At 42.9% G+C, this 23,032-nt stretch overlaps 1 protein-coding gene across 4 annotated transcripts in view; it reads left to right on the top strand.

Annotated features, from left to right (window-relative positions):
* The window catches only part of LOC123761195 (mediator of RNA polymerase II transcription subunit 15-like), a 134,866-nt gene that overhangs the window by 20,211 nt on the left and 91,623 nt on the right, over positions 1-23,032 (top strand). For all 4 annotated transcript variants that reach the window (XM_069320222.1, XM_069320220.1, XM_069320219.1 and 1 more), the window contains exon 2: positions 1,047-1,177. In XM_069320222.1, coding sequence (XP_069176323.1) covers positions 1,127-1,177 — 51 coding nt within the window. In that variant the 5' untranslated portion in view covers positions 1,047-1,126. The remainder of the gene's footprint in view (positions 1-1,046; positions 1,178-23,032) is intronic.

The following is a 23,032-nucleotide window of genomic DNA, read 5'->3' as shown; positions in this document are numbered from 1 at the left end:
TAGTTGGTATGCGGAGTGGCAGCCAGTGGCAGCCCGCCACTGGCTGCCACTCCCTCCCTCCCTCACCTGACCTGACTCGCCACCATTCTCCTCCCACCATACTGTTTTGCTTTTATATACAGACGTTATATATAAGTATCTGCATGTTTTGTTTACCATAGCGAACAACTAAGCTGGTATAGTGAGTCCAGACAGTAAAAGATGGTCACACAGGGGTCAGCAGACAATGCTACCTCCCTCCCCACCTAGATTACTCCTCCCACTACAGCGCTAATTATCACAACAATCCTGCTATTATCAGAATCCTGGTCACTTTTATCACAGTCAGGGGTTTTCTGTAATATCATCGCTAAATAATAGCATGAACATGTATATTATGGCATTTTTAGGCAATGCTGTGGTCACAAGCTGAACAGCAGTGCTGTGAGTTCATGCTGCGTGTGTCAGGCTTGGTAGCTCACTCAATACTGAGGCCCTCACACCCGGGAATTTGGCCCACGATTAAAAAAAAAAATAGCGTCTGTTTACAAGAGCCCTGATGAACGTGAGGTTTACCCCGTGTATCTGCGAGCCGTTTAAATCTTGCGTAGTACTCCAATACATCATTAAGAGGGGCCTCGTAGCCTGGTGGATAGCGCGCAGGACTTGTAATTCTGTGGCGCGGGTTCGATTCCCGCACGAGGCAGAAACAAATGGGCAAAGTTTCTTTCATCCTGAATGCCCCTGTTACCTAGCAGTAAATAGGTACCTGGGAGTTAGTCAGCTGTCACGGGCTGCTTCCTGGGGGTGGAGGCCTGGTCGAGGACCGGGCCGCGGGGACACTAAAAGCCCCGAAATCAACTCAAGATAACCTCAAGATGAATCATATGATGGGATGCGCAATTTATAGCAAGTCACTCAATCGATCATATGATGTGTTGCGCAACTTAAGGGTTAAATATCAAACAATATATATATTTAAATATTGTACAAATAACTTATATAAGGCCTTTGTTTCATGTAATTTTAGAAATGGATACTTAACTAATCTTTCACCTGTTTTACAGAGTTGGCGAATTGCAGAAGTGAATCTCATAGAAATGCTGTTGATAGAGTAAAACGGTTGAAAAAAGCATATAAGTTTGCAATGAAGTGCATAAACATCTATGAAAAGATGCACACTCAGCAAAAAACTGAGGTACAGTATTGATTTTAAATAGTTATTAATTAATAAATTTTCTTAGATGGCTAGTTTATTTTTTTTTTTAAGGTTTTGTATATTTTGTTTTGTACTTCCCTACATTATGTTTTCTGTGGGGAGCCCCTACGGCTCCCTGGAGCTTATCGGGCTAATGTATGTTATGTTAGACCGGGACATTAGCTAAGGAGTTCAGACCTACCAGGGACCAGCGCCAGAACCTGGCCCCTTTAGAGAGGTTTCAGGGAGCAATGGCCCCGGAAAACCTCCCTGTTGTTGGGGGTTTTCCTTACCTGCCATCAACCGGGGTTAGGCACCCAGAAAGGTAGGCATAACAAAACAAACTATACATGGTAAGAAACTAAAACAAAAAAATCCGAACAGAGAGGAAAAAACAATCCCAAGGAAACAAGCAAACAAGCAAACATCACACTTTACTGGTGCGCCGATTGTCCGCGCTGCCCTCCCCGCCCCGAGAGTAGGAGCCCTGGACCTCACCGTTCCAGCTGCCTAGCACCAGTTCATAAGCTAATGTCAAACAGGACAGATGCTTCTCTGGCCTCAGTTTCCTAGGCGATGTTTGCCTTCATGGCGTTCACTGCCGTGTGTTGTGTTGTGTTGTGCGGTGGCCAGGTGTTCCTCATCAGTACCGGGGCTGCATGCACTTAAGGGCTTCCTTCCCTAAGCGTCCTGTGAGTACTGCCCCTGCGTGACAGGGTTATCTTCCCTGGGGTGTTCAGGAACCATTCCTGTAGAGGTTCTTGCTGCTTGGCTTTTGCCTCACCCTTGGGGCCAGCTGGGGCTTGGGGCCCTTGTTTGGCCTTGGGTAGGGACTGGTATTTGCTTATTGGGTAGGGACTGGGGTGCTTACGATGTCCAGGAAGAGTTCACTGACTGGTGGAAAACTTTCCCATTCTATTACAGATTACAATTAATGATTCCCTCATATGACAAGTTTGATCACACAAGTGGACCACACAAGTGGACCACACAAGTGGACCACACAAGTGGACCACACAAGTGGACCACACAAGTGGACCACACAAGTGGACCACACAAGTGGACCACACAAGTGGACCACACAAGTGGACCACACAAGTGGACCACACAAGTGGACCACACAAGTGGACCACACAAGTGGACCACACAAGTGGACCACACAAGTGGACCACACAAGTGGACCACACAAGTGGACCACACAAGTGGACCACACAAGTGGACCACACAAGTGGACCACACATGTGGACCACAAGTGGTCCACAAGCTTACGATGTTGGGACAGAGTTCACAGAATGGTGGAAAACTTTCTCATCCAATCACAGATTACAATTAATAATTCCTTCATAAGACAAGTTGGATCACACAAGTGGATTACACAACAAGTGAACCATATGAACCAAACACCAGCCAGAATGGTCCACACAGTAAGTAAAGCATATTAACCAAACACCAGTCAGAGTGATCCACACAAGTGAACGACTGAGTTTCCAGTATTTTCGTTCACTGATTTCTGGCACACGTATCTTTGTACATTAATTTAAAGGCTGAACCGTGATTACCTAGCTACATGTGGTAAAATCTCCTTATAGACATTTTCTGTGATGAAACAAGATGAGTGAGGGTGGACAGACAAGAGAATACTGTATTGTAAACCTCACTTTACAGTGAGGTTTCACTCACTTTCGTCTGTGTCATCATAGTTCAGTGACTCATGACTTTAAAAGGTTCAAATTAATAAATCATTTCTAAAACCAGTGTTTTACTGTAATAGCTTTTTATTATTCGAATTAAACAAAACTAAATAAAACCGAAAATGTACTGTAATATGATAGACATCTGCTATTTGAGAAATTACATTATGCTATTGGAACAATAACTCTAGAGCGAGTGGACGGGTCTAATCCGTGCGCACACCACCATGCGTTTTTCGTTCAATTTCGTCGCCACAGTTCAGTGACTACAGCCTCGAAATAATAAAATTAATAAATCGGTTCTAAAAGGAGTTTTTTATATCTCATTATTCTAACAATGTTACTAAACTAAATATATAACCCAAAAATATATAATTTGATGTAAATCCAATATTTGAATGAAATTTATGTTACTGGGTCTGGCTTAAACACCAGCCTACTGCAGGGTGTATAGACCTAGTCTTCATTCATACAGTAGGCATCCAGTGCCATTAGCTTTTTCTGCAAGTGACATGTTTGGCCGCCAGTGGAAAAATAATCATAATAACCCACTAGCTTTTATCAACACCTAAGGATGATGAAAGTTATTTGTCTCAAGGACATGACAAAAGGAAGGAAACAAATGAAAATGAGTCAATATTTTTCACAAACTAGTAGCAGAAAATCAACCAGAACAGCCGTACCCAGCACGAGCACAGCCGTACCCAGCATGAGCACAGCCTTACCCAGCACCAGCATAGCCGTTACCAGCATGAGCACAGCCGTACCCAGCACAAGCACAGCCGTACACAGCATGAGCACAGCCATACCCAGCACCAGCACAGCCGTTACCAGCATGAGCACAGCCGTACCCAGCACGAGCACAGCCGTACCCAGCATGAGCACAGCCGTACCCAGCACCAGCATAGCCGTTACCAGCATGAGCACAGCCGTACCCAGCACGAGCACAACCGTACCCAGCATGAGCACAGCCGTACCTAGCACCAGCATAGCCGTTACCAGCATGAGCACAGCCGTACCCAGCACGAGCACAGCCGTACCCAGCATGAGCACAGCCGTACCCAGCACCTGCATAGCCGTTACCAGCATGAGCACAGCCGTACCCAGCACCAGCACAACCGTACCCAGCATGAGCACAGCCATACCCAGCACCAGCACAGCCGTTACCAGCATGAGCACAGCCGTACCCAGCACGAGCACAACCGTACCCAGCATGGGCACAGCCATACCCAGCACCAGCACAGCCGTTCCCAGCACCAGCACAGCCGTTCCCAGCACCAGCACAGCCGTTCCCAGCACCAGCACAGCCGTACCCAGCACACCAGCACAGCCGTTCCCAGCACCAGCACAGCCGTTCCCAGCACCAGCACAGCCGTTACCAGCACAGCCGTTCCCAGCACCAGCACAGCCGTACCCAGCACCAGCACAGCCGTACCCAGCACCAGCACAGCCGTACCCAGCACCAGCACAGCCGTACCCAGCACCAGCACAGCCGTACCCAGCACCAGCACAGCCGTACCCAGCACCAGCACAGCCGTACCCAGCACCAGCACAGCCGTACCCAGCACCTGCACAGCCGTACCCAGCACCTGCACAGCCGTACCCAGCACCTGCACAGCCGTACCCAGCACCAGCACAGCCGTACCCAGCACCAGCACAGCCGTACCCAGCACCTGCACAGCCGTACCCAGCACCTGCACAGCCGTACCCAGCACCAGTACATCCGTACCAGCACCACACATTTGTAATTACCTAAGTGTAGTTACAGGATGAGAGCTACGCTCGTGGTGTCCCGTCTTCCCAGCACTCTTTGTCATATAACGCTTTGAAACTACTGACGGTCTTGGCCTCCACCACCTTCTCACTTAACTTGTTCCAACCATCTACCACTCTATTTGCGAAGGTGAATTTTCTTATATTTCTTCGACATCTGTGTTTAGCTAGTTTAAATCTATGACATCTTGTTCTTGAAGTTCCAGGTCTCGGGAAATCTTCCCTGTCGATTTTATCAATTCCTGTTACTATTTTGTACGTAGTGATCATATCACCTCTTTTTCTTCTGTCTTTTAGTTTTGGCATATTTAATGCTTCTAACCTCTCCTCATAGCTCTTGCCCTTCGGTTCTGGGAGCCACTTAGTAGCATGTCTTTGCACTTTTTCCAGTTTGTTGATGTGCTTCTTAAGATATGGGCACCACACAACAGCTGCATATTCTAGCTTTGGCCTAACAAAAGTCAAGAACAATTTTTTTAGTATATCTCCATCCATGTATTTAAAAGCAATTCTGAAGTCAGAAAGCATAGCATAGGCTCCTCGCACAATATTCTTTATGTGGTCCTCAGGTGATAGTTTTCTATCTAGAACCACCCCTAGATCTCTTTCTTTATCAGAATTCTTTAAAGATTTTTCACAGAAAAGCTGAAACTGAACCTCGCCGAGGCAAAACATTTAAATGAGCAGGAATGAAGAAGAAATAAATTCTTTTTTCTACAAAGTGATAGGGATAGGCAAACCAGTAAAGTGGTACATAAAGGCAAACCAACAAAATCAATAGAGAGAGGGGGAGTGAAGAATAAGGAGAGGGGGAACCAGTTCCTGAAGATTGCATACACCAACATAGATGGAGTGAGATCGAAGATACTGGAGTTAAGTGATGTAATACAGCTGCAGACACCAGACATTGTTGCACTCACGGAGACAAAACTTGAAGATGTAATTTTAAATGAGGTCATATTCCCGAGGGGCTACTCAATTTGGAGACGGGACAGAAAAATTAGGAAAGGCGGTGGCGTTGCTGTGCTGGTAAAAGAACACCTAAAGGTGAAGGAAATAATGACTGCCAATCCACAAGAAGTTGACATAATAGCACTAGAGATCTGCTATGAGGATGATAAACTAATGATGATAAATGCATATAGTCCACCGCCAAGCAGCACATGGTCAAAGGAGGAGCTAGATAGTAAACGTGAAGGTCTTATAACAATAATGAGAGAGATTATAGCGAGAGCGGATAACGATAGATCACGACTGTTGATAGTCGGTGACTTCAACTTGAAATCCATAGACTGGGAAGCATATGAAGCTAATACAGAAGATTTTTGGACCTGTAAATTTGTAGACCTCATCCTGGAAACATTCTTGTATCAACATGTTAAACAAGCTACGAGGATGAGGGAAGGGGACGTTCCCTCCATGCTAGATTTGATATTTACCAGGAAGGAGGAAGAGATATTTGACATTCAGTACCTTCCTCCCTTGGGTAAAAGTGACCATGTCTTTTTGGGAATAAAGTATGCAATGCGTTATAAGCTGGAAGAAAATAAGGAGGTTGAAGCAGTTGAAAAACCAGACTTCAGGAGAGGACATTATGGTGACCTTAGAAATTTTTTTAGTGAGTATAATTGGACAGACTTGATGCTAGGCAAGGAAGTGAATGAGATGTATGGCAAGTTTTGTGAAATATATGATAAAGGCACAAAAAAATTTATACCAAAACAGAGATGCAGAACTAGGAAACAGGATTGGTTCAATAGAAATTGCAAGAGGGCTAGAGACCAAAAGACACAAAAATGGAATCAATACAGGAAGAGGCCGAACCCCCAAACATACCAGCGATACAAAGATGCGAGAAACAACTACACGGCAGTGAGGAGAGAGGCAGAAAGAAATTTTGAAAAAGGGTTTGCGGACAAATGTAAAACAGAACCACGTCTATTCTATAAATTCATAAACAACAAATTGCAGGTAAAGGATAATATTCAGAGGTTGAAAATGGGAAATAGATTCACGGAAGATGAAAAGGAAATGTGTGAAACACTAAACGAAAAGTTCCAAAGTGTGTTTGTACAAAATGAAATTTTTAGGGAACCAGATACAATAAGAATTCCAGAGAACAACATAGAACACATAGAGGTGTCTAGAGACGAAGTGGAAAAAATGCTCAAGGAGCTCGGTAAGAACAAAGCAGCTGGCCCAGATGGCGTTTCACCATGGGTTCTGAGAGAATGTGCATCTAAGCTCAGCATTCCACTTCACCTGATCTTTCAGGCATCCCTGTGTACAGGAATCGTAGCAGACGGGTGGAAACAGGCTAACATAGTTCCAATCTACAAAAGTGGCAGCAGGGAAGACCCCCTCAATTATAGACCTGTATCATTGACAAGTGTAATAGTGAAAGTATTGGAAAAACTAATCAAAACTAAATGCGTAGAACACCTAGAGAGAAATGATATAATATCAGACAGATAGTATGGTTTTCGATCTGGAAGATCCTGTGTATCGAATTTACTCAGTTTCTATGATCGAGCCACAGAGATATTACAGGAAAGAGATGGTTGGGTTGACTGCATCTATCTGGACCTAAAAAAGGCTTTCGACAGAGTTCCACATAAGAGGTTGTTCTGGAAACTGGAAAATATTGGAGGGGTGACAGGTAAGCTTCTATCATGGATGAAAAATTTTCTGACTGATAGAAAAATGAGGGCAGTAATCAGAGGCAATGTATCAGAATGGAGAAATGTCACAAGTGGAGTACCACAGGGTTCAGTTCTTGCACCAGTGATGTTTATTGTGTACATAAATGATCTACCAGTTGGTATACAGAATTATATGAACATGTTTGCTGATGATGCTAAGATAATAGGAAGGATAAGAAATTTAGATGACTGTCATGCCCTTCAAAAAGACCTGGACAAAATAAGTATATGGAGCACCACTTGGCAAATGGAATTTAATGTTAATAAATGTCATGTTATGGAATGTGGAATAGGAGAACATAGACCCCACACAACCTATATATTATGTGAGAAATCTTTAAAGAATTCTGATAAAGAAAGAGATCTAGGAGTGGTTCTAGATAGAAAACTATCACCTGAGGACCACATAAAGAATATTGTGCAAGGAGCCTATGCTATGCTTTCTAACTTCAGAATTGCATTTAAATACATGGATGGCGATATACTAAAGAAATTGTTCATGACTTTTGTTAGGCCAAAGCTAGAATATGCAGCTGTTGTGTGGTGCCCATATCTTAAGAAGCACATCAACAAACTGGAAAAGGTGCAAAGACATGCTACTAAGTGGCTCCCAGAACTTAAGGGCAAGAGCTACGAGGAGAGGGTTAGAAGCATTAAATATGCCAAAACTAGAAGACAGAAGAAAAAGAGGTGATATGATCACTACATACAAAATAGTAACAGGAATTGATAAAATCGACAGGGAAGACTTCCTGAGACCTGGAATTTCAAGAACAAGAGGTCATAGATTTAAACTAGCTAAACACAGATGCCGAAGAAATATAAGAAAATTCACCTTCGCAAATAGTGGTAGACGGTTGGAACAAGTGAGAAGGTGGTGGAGGCCAAGACCGTCAGTAGTTTCAAAGCGTTATATGACAAAGAGTGCTGGGAAGACGGGACACCACGAGCGTAGCTCTCATCCTGTAACTACACTTAGGTAAAAAAAAAAAAAACACTTAGGTAATTACATAATATATAGGTTGTGTGGGGTCTATGTTCTCCTATTCCACATTCCATAACATGGCATTTATTAACATTAAATTCCATTTGCCAAGTGGCGCTCCATGTACTTATTTTGTCCAGGTCTTCTTGAAGGGCATGACAATCATCTGAGTTTCTTATCCTTCCTATTATCTTAGCATCATCAGCAAACATGTTCATATAATTCTGTATACTAACTGGTAGATCATTTATGTAGACAATAAACATCACTGGTGCAAGAACTGAACCCTGTGGTACTCCACTTGTGACATTTCTCCAGTCCGATACATTGCCTCTGATCACAGACCTCATATTTCTATCAGTCAGAAAATTTTTCATCCATGTTAGAAGCGTACCTGTCACTCCTCCAATATTTTCCAGTTTCCAGAACAACCTCTTATGTGGAACTCTGTCGAAAGCCTTTTTTAAGTCCAGATAGATGCAGTCAACCCAACCATCTCTTTCCTGTAATATCTGTTGCTTGATCATAGAAACTGAGTAAATTCGATACACAGGATCTTCCAGATCGAAAACCATACTGTCTGTTTGATATTATATCATTTCTCTCCAGGTGTTCTACCCATTTAGATTTAATTATTTTTTCCAATATTTTGACTATTACACTTGTCAATGATACCGGTCTATAATTAAGGGGGTCTTCCCTGCTGCCACTTTTGTAGATTGGAACTATGTTAGCCTTTTTCCACACATCAGCTACAACTTCTGTAAACAGGGATGCCTGAAAAATCAGTTGAAGAGGAATGCTGAGCTCAGGTGCACATTCTCTCAGAACCCATGGTGAAACTTCATCTGGACCAACTGCTTTGTTCTTATTTAGCTCCTTGAGCATTTTTTCCACTTCGTCTCTAGACACCTCTATGTGCTCTATGTTGTTCTCTGGAATTCTTATTGTATCTGGTTCCCTAAAGATTTCATTTTGTACAAACACACTTTGGAACTTTTCGTTTAATGTTTCACACATTTCCTTTTCATTTTCCGTGAATCCATTTCCCATTTTCAACCTCTGAATATTATCCTTTACCTGCAATTTGTTGTTTATGAATTTATAGAATAGACCTGGTTCTGTTTTACATTTGTCTGCAATCCCTTTTTCAAAATTTCTTTCTGCCTCCCTCCTCACTGCCGTGTAGTTGTTTTTCGCATCTTTGTATTGCTGGTATGTTTGGGGGTTCGGCCTCTTCCTGAATTGATTCCATTTTTGTGTCTTTTGGTCTCTGGCCCTCTCGCACTTTCTGTTGAACCAGTCCTGTTTCCTAGTTCTGCTTCTCTGTTTTGGTATAAATTTTTTTGTGCCTTTATCATATATTTCACAAAACCTGACATACATCTCATTCACTTCCTTGCCTAGCAACAAGTCTGTCCAATTATACTCACTAAAAAATTGTCTAAGGTTGCCATAATGCCCTCTCCTAAAGTCAGGTTTTTCAATTGCATCGACCATATTTTCTTCCAGATTATAACGCGTTGCATACTTTATTCCCAAAAAGACATGGTCACTTTTACCCAAGGGAGGAAGGTACTGAATGTCAAATATTTCTTCCTCCTTCCTGGTAAATATCAAATCTAGCATGGAGGGAACGTCCCCTTCCCTCATCCTCGTAGCTTGTTTAACATGTTGATACAAGAATGTTTCCAGGATGAGGTCTACAAATTTACAGGTCCAGAAATCTTCTGTTTTAGCTTCACATGCTTCCCAGTCTATGGATTTCAAGTTGAAGTCGCCGACTATCAACAGTCGTGAACTATCGTTATCCGCTCTCGCTATGATCTCTCTCATTATTGTTATAAGACCTTCTCGTTTGCTATCTAGCTCCTCCTTTGACCATGTGCTGCTTTGCGGTGGACTATATGCATTTATGATCATTAGTTTATCATCCTCATGGCAGATCTCTAGTGCTATTATGTCAACTTCTTGTGGATTGGCAGTCACTATTTCGTTCACCTTTAGGTGTTCTTTTACCAGCACAGCAACGCCACCGCCTTTCCTGATTTTTCTGTCCCGTCTCCAAATTGAGTAGCCCCTTGGGAATATGACCTCATTTAAAATAGCATCTTCAAGTTTTGTCTCCGTGAGTACAACAATGTCTGGTGTCTGCAGCTGTATTATATCATTTAACTCCAGTATCTTTGATCTTACTCCATCTATGTTGGTGTATGCAATCTTGAGGAACTTGTTCCCCCTCTTCTTATTTTTCACTCCCCCTCTCTCTAATGATTTTGTTGGTTTGCCTTTATGTATCACTTTACTGGCCTGCCTACCCCTATCACTTTGTAGAAAAAAGAATTGATTTCTTCTTCACTCCTGCTCTCATTTAAACGTTTTGCCTCGGCGAGGTTCAGTTTCAGCTGCTCTCTATCTTCATTTGAAAGATCTCGTCTTAACGACCACACTTTCCCATCCTCATCACTTTGTAATTTTCTAGCATTCCTTAGTACTTCTTCCATCTGTTTGGTACCATTTAGGGTGATCCTCAATGGTCGATCTTTCCCTTTTACATATCTGCCTATTCTCCTGTAGTCGCAGACATTCTCTATGGTTGTAAGACCTTCCACGAGGCCAACAATTTTATCTACAACTTTAGCTTCTTCTACAGCTCTTTCTGACCTAGATGTTATCGCCTTTGCAGCCAAAAATGATCAGGGACTTAATCCGATCAACTGTGTTTTGCACCAACTTCGGGTTAGATGCCAATTCTTTCCTCACTTCTAGCCTAATGTTTGTTTTATCTTGGTTGCTGCAGTGTTTGACTTCCTTTACTGCTTCTTTTATTTTTTCCTTCTCCTTGGCCACTTGTGCATAAGTGAGTTGCATATCTTTCTTGCACTGTTCTATTCCCTGTGTAACTTCCTCCATCTGTGCTGACAAAAGCTGTTTCTCCTGTTGAAATTCCTTACCTAACCTATTGTAGTCATTTATGTTTAAATTTACTTTAACTTCTTCCAAAGCTATTTTTAAGAGTTTTTCTTCTTCCATGGCTTTGCAATTTGTTTCCAATTGAATCTTATCCTTGCGCAAGTTTTTCACTACACCCTCAAGACATACAACTTTGCTATTTAAATGGTCATTACTTTCTTTCAATTTACTAATTATTTCTACACTATTTCTATTAGTGTGTGTGTGTAATTACCTAAGTGTAGTTACAGGATGAGAGCTACGCTCGTGGTGTCCCGTCTTCCCAGCACTCTTTGTCATATAACGCTTTGAAACTACTGACGGTCTTGGCCTCCACCACCTTCTCACCTAACTTGTTCCAACCGTCTACCACTATTTGCGAAGGTGAATTTTCTTATATTTCTTCGGCATCTGTGTTTAGCTAGTTTAAATCTATGACCTCTTGTTCTTGAAGTTCCAGGTCTCAGGAAATCTTCCCTATCGATTATATCAATTCCTGTTACTATTTTGTACGTAGTGATCATATTACCTCTTTTTCTTCTATCATCTAGTTTTGGCATATTTAATACCTCTAACCTCTCCTCGTAGCTCTTGCCCTTCAGTTCTGGGAGCCACTTAGTAGTGTGTCTTTGCACCTTTTCCAGTTTGTTGATGTGTGTCTTAAGATATGGGCACCACACAACAGCTGCATATTCTAGCTTTGGCCTAACAAAAGTCAGGAACAATTTCTTTAGTATATCGCCATCCATGTATTTAAAAGCAATTCTGAAGTTAGAAGGCGTAGCATAGGCTCCTCGCACAATATTCTTTATGTAGTCCTCAGGTGATAGTTTTCTATCTACAACCACCCCTAGATCTCTTTCTTTTCAGAATTCTTTATTGATTTCTCACGTAATATATAGCTTGAGTGGGATCTATGTTGTCCTATACCACATTCCATAACATGGCATTCATTAACATTAAATTCCATTTGCCAAGTGGTGCTCCATATACTTATTTTGTCCAGGTCTTCTTGAAGGGCATGACAATCATCTAAGTTTCTTGTCCTTCCTATTATCTTAGCATCATCAGCAAACATGGTGTGCACAAGTGTTGGTGTTCCACGTCATTTTTCTTTCGGGTGATTCATTGCTTTTGCTCCTCTTATCTCTCCAGTCCGAGCCCCATAGATACTGGGGATGTTCTGGATTACAAATATGGGAAGGACGCCTAGTTCTTTTCTCTGCATCCGGGTGTGTGGCACCGCATCCGCCTCTACCCTCCTCCTCTTCTCCTGCTCTTGCAGCTCTGGCCATATTCCACTAGCGATGCTCCTGAAATATTACTCGGCAAAGATGTGTCATGACACGATAGTGCATACGCTCTACAGGTGAGCTTATACGATCTGGCGGCGCTTTCAGCCAGGCACTGGTTTGCGGTTTTTGGACGAGTGTTGGAGATTGGTTGTGGCGTTTTGTTTGGCCCATTGCGTGCTTCTTCCTGTGACCTTCCTATGTCCGTCTTTACTGTTGTTTGTTTCACAGTGGGGCACAGTCCCGTCTTTTGAGGTCTTTCTTTAGTCTTTCAGTGCCTGGGTCTTTTCTTGCCTCATGACACTCATTCATTGACCGTCGTGCAGTGCCTGGCTGAGCCGTTCCATATACATTGGATTCTCTCTGTATGTGTAGTAGGTCATGTCCATTACATTCCCAATTGCTGATTCAGTCTTCGTTCCTCATATTGCTTCAAATCAAATCACATCAAACATTTATTCAGGTAAAGTACATACATACAAGGTGAGATACAAAACATTGATGCTTCTACTTTCTTGTCCCTAGCTGGTGCTTGGACTGTCTTTTAGGTCTTTTCCTTGTGTTTTTCTGTATTTCCTATCTACTACACATTGTTGTGTATTTTTGTTTGTACTTCTTGGCTATACTAATGTTCGTGCTAGGTTTGACTTTGTCCATGTTCAGTTCCCTGCTTTTACACAGCCCCTGTGTTCAGTTATGGTCCTGAGTTCTTTCATCTTCTCTTTGTATGCCACTTCCAGCTACTGGGTTGCCCTGTATGCAGGTGGATGTAGCTTCCGTTTCTCCTCTCCTGCCCCGACAGTTTCTTCTCGTTGAGCCTGGAGGTTCTAGGCTTCTCGCCCTGGCTCTGGCCTTTTCTTTGTGTTCCCTTTCAGGCGGTTCATTTTTGTTTTTGTGCTGTTTGCTTCCTGGTTAGTTCTCCTCATACCTTACTCGGCATAGTGGGCGTCATTCTGCCCTGCTGGGGCTGAGTATGCCGCTTCTGCGGGATGTGGCGTCACTGTTTCTTGCTTCGTATTTTGGCTTGTGGTGCTCACTTCCTTGTTGGTCTCCGCCTGGGCCCTGGCTCTTCGATTTTCGTTGCAATTTTGTCCTTGCTGTTTGCAGCATCTGCGGTTCAGCGTTTTTCCAACCCGTCCTCTTAAAGATAATGTCGCTTTTCGCTCGTTTGTGCACCATGGCCAAAAATTAACGTAATTTACAATGAAATTCTCACGAAAGTGATGTGCTGTCCCGTTTTCTGTCCGAGTCCTCTGGATTACTCGGAAAGGTTAGGAGAGGAAACTTTCAATTAACATTTTTCATGACGTTTTGAAACTTAACCCTTAAACTGCCCATGGCATATGTATATGCTTTGAGTAACATGTATCACCATGCGCATGGCGTATATATACGCCCAAGGATGCCAGGCCCGATTCAAATGGCCCGCGGCTACACGGGGTTCACATTAGCTTCCTCAGGGCTCTTGTAAACAGACGCCATTTTTTTTAAATATCATGGGCAATATTCTCAGGTGTGAGAGGCACAGTACTGTTGGAACAACCAAGGCCGGCGCATGCAGCATGAGCGAACAGCATTGCTGTTCAGCTTGTGACCACAGCATCACCAAAAAATGTCAAAATAAATATATAATTGTTATTATTTAGCGATGACAATATTACATATGACCCCTGACTGTGATATAAATAACCAGGGTTGTGATAATAGCAGGATTGTTGTAATTAGCGCTGTGGGAGGAGTGATGCTGAGAGACGGAGGGAGACAGCATCGTTTACTGACTGTGTGGCTACCTGTTATTGTCTGCATTCATCATACCAGCTCAGTGGTTCTCTATGGTGAACACAAATATAGATACTTATATATAATGTGTGTATTAGTGTAATAACAGCAAAAGGATTATGCTGGGAGGAGCCATTTGGGTGACGGAGGTGACGTCGTCTGCATAATTTGTCTGGCTGTGCAGAGGGTGGCCACTATGCTCTTTGGGCGCACTATAAGCTTAGGTGTACAGTTATGGTGCATACAACATGTAGATACTTATATATAATATGTGTGTATAGTGTAATAACACTGCAAAGAGTATTGTTGGGGGAGAAAGTTTAGTGTGTGTGACCTTGAATGAGTGAGGGAGCCACCAGCTGACTGTGTGTATAGCGACGACTCTTAGTGCCTGAACTAACTATATCAGCTTAGCTGTACAGTTGTGGTGAACAAAATATATACATACTTATATATAACGTCTGTATATAGTGTAATAACACCACAAATGGTATTGTTGGGGGAGAAAGTTTAGTGCGTGTGTTGAGGGAGTGGCAGCAAGTGGCTGGCTGGTGTGTGGCGGTAACTCCTCGTTGCTTTTCGACTCTCAGTACCAACTTAGTGGTTCGTTATGGTGACCAAAACATGCAGATACTTATATATAACCTGTGTATAGAGTGTAATAGCAGCAAAACTATTTGTTTATTGTTTTATGAACATAATAATTGAATCAATAATGTGCACACCATACTTTTGAGTATAGCGATTATTCACCACTTTTATTATATAAATATATTACAGTACACACTATTGAATAATATTACTGCAAAAAAAACTAAGAAAAAATCAATCAGACACAGAAATAATTAAGTGATAATATCTTTGTGGCAACTCCCACCTGTCAGCGCGGGTGACGCTGAACGGTTCTGACGATCAAAAAGTAGTCAACGCCCACTTTTTGCCAGACTTCCTCAGTCAATTGCGCCCAAAATAAGTCACCTACGATTTTTTTTTATTTTTTCCGTGCTCAAGGGACACAAGTTAACATGTTTAGAAGATGAAAAAAAAAAATTTACTTTTTATTTCATGCGCACAGGGTGTAAATGTCCTCAGTACCCCTGAGCAGTGGAAGGGTTAAGGAGAATTTCCTGCCCACCTAACCTACCAGAGGACCCTTAACCCTTAAACTGCGCAACACATCATATGATGTGTTGAGTAACTTGCTACAAGATGCGCATCACATTATATGATGTATTGGGGTACTATGCAAGATTTAAACGGCCCACGGATACACAGGGTTCACCTCGCCTTCATCAGGTCTCTTGTAAACAGACGCCATTTTTTTTAAATCATGGCCCAAATTCCCGGGTGTGAGGGCCTCAGTATTGAGTGAGCCACCAAGCCTGCACACAGCATGAGCTCACAGCACTGCTGTTCACCTTGTGACCACAGCATCGCCTAAAAATGCCATAATATATATGTTCATGCTATTATTTAGCGATGATAGTATTACAGAAGACCCCTGACTTTGATAAAAATGACCAGGATTCTGATAATAGGATTGTTGTGATAATTAGGGCTGTAGTGGGAGGAGTAATCTTGGTGGGGAGGGAGGTAGCATTGTCTGCTGACTTTGTGACCACCGTTTACTGTTTGGACTCACTATACCGGCTTAGCTGTTCGCTATGGTGAACAAAACATGCAGATCCTTATATATAACGTCTGTATATAGTGAATAAAAGCAAAAACAGTATTGTGGGAGGAGAATGGTGGCGAGTCAGGTGAGGTGAGGGAGGGTGGAAGTGGCAGCCAGTGGTGGGCTGCCACTGCTGCTCAGCATACCAACTTAGTGGTTTTTTTTTTTTTTTTTTTGAGATATATACAAGAGTTGTTACATTCTTGTACAGCCACTAGTACGCGTAGCGTTTCGGGCAAGTCCTTAATCCTACGGTCCCTGGAATACGATCCCCTGCCGCGAAGAATCGTTTTTTCATCCAAGTACACATTTTACTGTTGCGTTAAACAGAGGCTACAGTTTAGGAATTGCGCCCAGTAAATCCTCCCCGGCCAGGATACGAACCCATGACATAGCGCTCGCGGAACGCCAGGCGAGTGTTATGGTGAACACGAATGTAGATACTTATATATAAAGTGTATATACAGTGTAATAACAGCAAAAGGAGTGTGGGGGAGAACCCATTTTGGTGATGGGGTGGCAACATCTAATTACCTAAGTGTAGTTACAGGATGAGGGCTACGCTCGAAGCATGCATGATTTGTCATGTTGGTAGGGGTGGCCAATATGCTCTTTGGGCATTATACTGGCTTAGTTGAACAGTTATGGTGAACAAAGCATGTAAATACTTATATATAATGTGTATATAGGGTAATAACACCACAAACAGTATTGTTGGGGGTGAAATTTCAGTGCATCTGACCTTGAATGTGTGAGGGAGGCAGCCGCTGGCTGACTGTGTGTAGGGACGTCTCTTAGTGCCTGAACTAACTATATCAGCTTAGTTGTACAGTTGTGGTTTACAAAACATGAAGATACTTACAGTGGAACCTCGATTAACGAGTAATTACCTAAGTGTAGTTACAGGATGAGAGCTACGCTCGTGGTGTCCCGTCTTCCCAGCACTCTTTGTCATATAACGCTTTGAAACTACTGACGGTCTTGGCCTCCACCACCTTCTCACTTAACTTGTTCCAACCGTCTACCACTCTATTTGCGAAGGTGAATTTTCTTATATTTCTTCAGCATCTGTGTTTAGCTAGTTTAAATCTATGACCTCTTGTTCTTGAAGTGCCAGGTCTCAGGAAATCTTACCTGTCTATTTTATCAATTCCTGTTACTATTTTGTATGTAGTGATCATATCACCTCTTTTTCTTCTGTCTTCTAGTTTTGGCATGTTTAATGCTTCTAACCTCTCCTCGTAGCTCTTACCCTTCAGTTCTGGGAGCCACTTAATAGCATGTCTTTGCACTTTTTCCAGTTTGTTGATGTGCTTCTTAAGATATGGGCACCACACAACAGCTGCATATTCTAGCTTTGGCCTAACAAAAGTCATGAACAATTTCTTTAGTATATCGCCATCCATGTAATTAAATGCAATTCTGAAGTTAGAAAGCATAGCATAGGCTCCTTGCACAATATTCTTTATGTGGTCCTCAGGTGATAGTTTTCTATCTAGAACCACCCCTAGATCTCTTTCTTTATCAGAATTCTTTAGAGATTTCTCACATAATATATAGGTTGTGTGGGGTCTATGTTCTCCTATTCCACATTCCATAACATGACATTTATTAACATTAAATTCCATTTGCCAAGTGGTGCTCCATATACTTATTTTGTCCAGGTCTTCTTGAAGGGCATGACAATCATCTAAGTTTCTTATCCTTCCTATTATCTTAGCATCATCAGCAAACATGTTCATATAATTCTGTATACCAACTGGTAGATCATTTATGTACACAATAAACATCACTGGTGCAAGAACTGAACCTTGTGGTACTCCACTTGTGACATTTCTCCATTCCGATACATTGCCTCTGATTACTGCCCTCATTTTTCTATCAGTCAGAAAATTTTTCATCCATGATAGAAGCTTACCTGTCACCCCTCCAATATTTTCCAGTTTCCAGAACAACCTCTTATGTGGAACTTTGTCGAAAGCCTTTTTTAGGTCCAGATAGATGCAGTCAACCCAACCATCTCTTTCCTGTAATATCTCTGTGGCTCGATCATAGAAACTGAGTAAATTCGATACACAGGATCTTCCAGATCGAAAACCATACTGTCTGTCTGATATTATATCATTTCTCTCCAGGTGTTCTACCCATTTAGTTTTGATTAGTTTTTCCAATACTTTTACTATTACACTTGTCAATGATACAGGTCTATAATTGAGGGGGTCTTCCCTGCTGCCACTTTTGTAGATTGGAACTATGTTAGCCTGTTTCCACACGTCTGCTACGATTCCTGTACACAGGCTAAGAAGGGTAAGTACCTTTCTGTACTGAAGGGTAAGAGCTACGAGGAGAGGTTAGAAGCATTAAACATGCCAAAACTAGAAGACAGAAGAAAAAGAGGTGATATGATCACTACATACAAAATAGTAACAGGAATTGATAAAATCGACAGGGAAGATTTCCTGAGACCTGGCACTTCAAGAACAAGAGGTCATAGATTTAAACTAGCTAAACACAGATGCCGAAGAAATATAAGAAAATTCACCTTCGCAAATAGAGTGGTAGACGGTTGGAACAAGTTAAGTGAGAAGGTGGTGAAGGCCAAGACCGTCAGTAGTTTCAAAGCGTTATATGACAAAGAGTGCTGGGAAGACGGGACACCACGAGCGTAGCTCTCATCATGTAACTACACTTAGTTAATTACACTTAGGTAATTACAGGGATGCCTGAAAGATCTGGTGAAGTGGAATGCTGAGCTCAGATGCACATTCTCTCAGAACCCATGGTGAAACTCCATCTGGGCCAGCTGCTTTGTTCTTACCGAGCTCCTTTAGCATATTTTCCACTTCATCTCTAGACACCTCTATCCGCTCTATGTTGTTCTCTGGAATTCTTATTGTGTCTGGTTCTCTGAAGATTTCATTTTGTACAAACACACTTTGGAACTTTTCATTTAATGTTTCACACATTTCCTTTTCATTTAATGTTTCACACATTTCCTTTTCATTTAATGTTTCACACATTTCCTTTTCATTTTCCGTAAATCTGTTTCCCATTTTCAACCTCTGGATATTATCCTTTACCTGCAATTTGTTGTTTATGAATTTGTAGAATAGGCCCAGCTCTGTTTTACATTTATCCGCTATCCCTTTTTCAAAATTTCTTTCTGCCTCTCTCCTTACTGCTGTATTGTTGTTTCTCGCATCTTTGTATCGCTGGTATGTTTGGGGGTTTGGCCTCTTCTTATACTGATTCCATTTTTGTGTCTTTTGGTCTCTTGCCCTCTCACAATTTCTGTCGAACCAATCCTGTTTTCTGGCCCTGCATCTCTGTTTTGGTATCAATTTTTTTGTGCCTTTATCATATATTTCACAAAACTTGACATACATCTCATTCACTTCCTTGCCTAGCATCAAGTCTGTCCAATTATACACACTAAAAAAATTTCTAAGGTCACCATAATGTCCTCTCCTGAAGTCTGGTTTTTCAACTGCTTCAACCTCCTTATTTTCTTCCAGCTTGTAACACATTGCATACTTTATTCCCAAAAAGACATGGTCACTTTTACCCAAGTGACGAGTGGCTCTATTAACGAGTTTTTCCAGTAACGAGCAAGCCACTCGCAGCAAATTTGTCTCTATTGACGAGCTCGTCTCTATTAAAGAGCGAAACCACATGGTGCTTCCTAGCGTCTCGCGGGTTCTCGCAAATTCTCTGTCGCCTCCGACGCCAGTGTTGTTGTTGTATCTCACACGACAAGCATCCCTCAGGATTTATTTGCGCTTTTCTTTGGGTTTTTAGTGGTTTTGCGACTACAATTTGTAACACACGATGTCTCCAAAGAAGCTGCTTGCTAAAGATAGTGTTGTCAAGAGGAAGAAAGATACAATTACTGTGGATTTGAAGAAGGAAATTATAGCAAAGCATGAGTGTGGTGTCTGTGTGATTGATCTCACAAGGGAGTATGGCAGGTCCTCATCAACAATTTACACCATTAGTAAGGGAATGAGGAGGTAAGGGAGGATGCTGCCTCTTCCACTGACATCACCCTGATCAAGCAGTGACAACCTGGTGTGTGAAGATGTTTAATGACAATTTGCTGTCTCGTTTTAGGGACATCCTAAAACAAAGACAAAAGCAATTGTCAATAGACACGTTTTCTGCATAAGTAGAGAAAAGAAGAGCCAGTGATAGTGAACCACAACCCGGTCCCAGCCCTGGAAACACAAACCGAAACTGTCTCTATTTTCCGCGTGTAACAACTTGTAATAAAGTTGTTACATCTTGGCTTAACGTGTTTATGACGTATTGGAACGTTGTTACAACTTGATATATTGGTTGTTATAACTGGTTAGGTGGTGTTAAAACTTGTTCGAACGTTGTACCAACGTCGTAGTTTCGGTGTGTGTTTGGAGGGAGTGGGGTGAAAATCCCAAGAAGAGAGAGTCCGCCTGACTCAGAGGTGGATTCTCCTTCCACACTATAACCCCTCTCCTTCTTCCCACCTCCCTATCGTCTCCCTCAAGCCAGCAACGACTCTTCATAAGGTAAAGTAAACATTAAAACACTACAACAAAACATTTATAATTACATGTGCAGTATTATATTTACATTAAAAAATGTCATACAAGTATGGATGTTTTTGGGAGTGGAACGGATTAAATTTATTTCCTTTTTTTTAAATGGGGAAATTTGTTTCCAAAGACGAGTTTTCCAGGTAACGAGCTCGGTGCCAGAACGGATTAAACTCGTTAATAGAGGTTCCACTGTATATATAACATCTGTATATAGTGAATAAAAGCAAAAACAGTATTGTGGGAGGAGAATGTGGGTGAGTCAGGTGAGTTGAGGGAGGGAGGAAGTAGCAGCCAGTGGCGGGCTGCCACTGCCACTCAAAATACCAACTTAGTGGTTCGTTATGGTGGACACGAATGTAGAAACTTATATATAACGTCTGTATATAGTGAATAAAAGCAAAAACAGTATGGTGGGAGGAGAATGTGGGCGAGTGAGGTGTTGAGGGAGGGCGTGAGTGGCTGGCTGGTGTGTGGCGGTCACTCCTCGTTGCTTTTTGACTCATAATACCAACTTAGTGGTTCGTTATGGTGAACAAAACATGCAGATACTTATATATAACCTGTGTATACAGTGTAAAAACCGACAAAGCATTTGTTCACTGTTTGATGAACATAATAATTGAATCAACAATATGCACACTATAATTTTGAGTACAGCGATGATTCACACATTTTATTATATAAATATATCACACTACACACTATTGAATAATATTACAGCAAAAAAACTACGAAAAATCAATCAGACACATTGAAATAATTAGGTAATTATCTCTTTGTGGCCACTCCTGCCTGACAGGTGGGGGAACAACAGACCGCCTGGGACTCTCACTCAGTCAGCGCCTGTTTTCTGTGGGGAGCCCCTACGGCTCCCTGGAGCTTATCGGGCTAATGTATGTTATATTAGACCGGGACATTAGCTAAGGAGTTCAGACTTACCAGGGACCAGCGCAAGAACCTGACCCCTTCAGAGAGGTTTCAGGGAGCAATAGCCCTGGAAAACCCCTTTGTGGTTCGGGTTTTCCTTATCTGCCATCGACCGGGGTTAGGCACCCAGAAAGGTAGGCATAACAAAACAAACCCCACATGGTAAAAAACTAAAACAAAAAAACGAACTGAGAGGTAGAAACTCCCTACAATCACAAGGAAACAAGCAAACATCGCACTGTACTGCCGTGCCGATCGTCCGCGCAGCCCTCCCCACCCCGAGAGGGGGAGGGGGAAGCCCCGGACCTACCGCGCCGGCTGCCAAGCTTCAGTTCGTTCGCTAATATCAACCGAGATAGATGCTTCTCTGGCCTCAGTTTCCTAGGCGGTGTTTGCTTTGTGTGGCGTTCACTGCCGTGTGTTGTGTTGGGCGGTGGCCAGGAGTACCTCATCAGTGCCGGGGCTCCATGCGCTTAGTGGCTGACTTCCCTAAGCGCCCTGTGAGTACTGCCCTTGCGTAACAGGGTTATCTTCCCTGGGGCGTTTGGGAACCGTTCCTGTTGAGGTTCTTGCTGCTTGGCATTTGCCTCGCTCTTGGGACCAGCTGGGGCTTGGGGCCCTTGTTTGGGCCTAGGTAGGGATTGGTATTGTGCTGGTTAGGGCGTCAAGGTGTTGCACAGCCTGCCACCTAAGCAGCGGCCGGTTCCTGTTACCTCTGGTGACGGTGTACTTTTGCGGGGTTTTTCTTTTGTTTTTATTTTCACGCCTGGTGGGGGTCTGCCTAGTGTGGCTATAGTTCCACTGGTAGTTTTGGGGGGCCCTCTGCTAGGTCCCCGTGATTGTACACGTTGCAGGGGTTTTCAGTGCTATCCTCTACCCTCTTGTTATGTTTGGGTTTCTTAACCGGTTAGCAACACCTTGCCCGGGCTTCCCGTAGTTGTTACCCCTACGGGCCCTGGAAACCCCTGTCTGGGCTTGGGGACCATTGAATGTGTCTTCCGGGTTCCAACCCGTCTTGTACGGGATCGTTGGTTGCTGTGTCCTTGTCTCCGGGTGACAGTCGCCACTTTTACCTCCGTCATGCTGCCTGTTGGGTCACTGACACATGACCTGGAGTCTTGCGAGAGTTTCTCTGCTTGTTCTCCAGTACTCTCCTGATGTTATTACTGTTCAGAGTATAGGCGGCATCCGTGTTGCAAGCTAGGTTAGGTTGCTGCAACATGCTAGGTTGGTTTCCCACTTGGATGCCCCGAGGCCGCCCCGTTTGGGTAGGTGCTGTTCGCCCCTTTCCCTCCCTGTTCCCGGCTCCGGACTGTCTGTGGGTTTCGGGGTCAGGGCAGGGTTTAGTTGGGGCCGAGACTCGGCCGGTTTTCGGGGGCTGCCCTGTTCGGGTTGGGGGACGGAGGTTTTTCGAGCCGGTTGCTCCTGCCAAGGCTTCTGGGTCTTACCAGCGGCCCTTTCTTGCTGCCTTTCCCATGGACTCTTGCTTTTCTTTAAGGGCAGAG

The sequence above is a fragment of the Procambarus clarkii genome, unplaced genomic scaffold (genome assembly GCF_040958095.1).
Source record: "Procambarus clarkii isolate CNS0578487 unplaced genomic scaffold, FALCON_Pclarkii_2.0 HiC_scaffold_107, whole genome shotgun sequence".
Lineage (NCBI taxonomy): Eukaryota > Metazoa > Arthropoda > Malacostraca > Decapoda > Cambaridae > Procambarus > Procambarus clarkii.
This window is presented reverse-complemented; position numbering and strand designations above follow the sequence as displayed.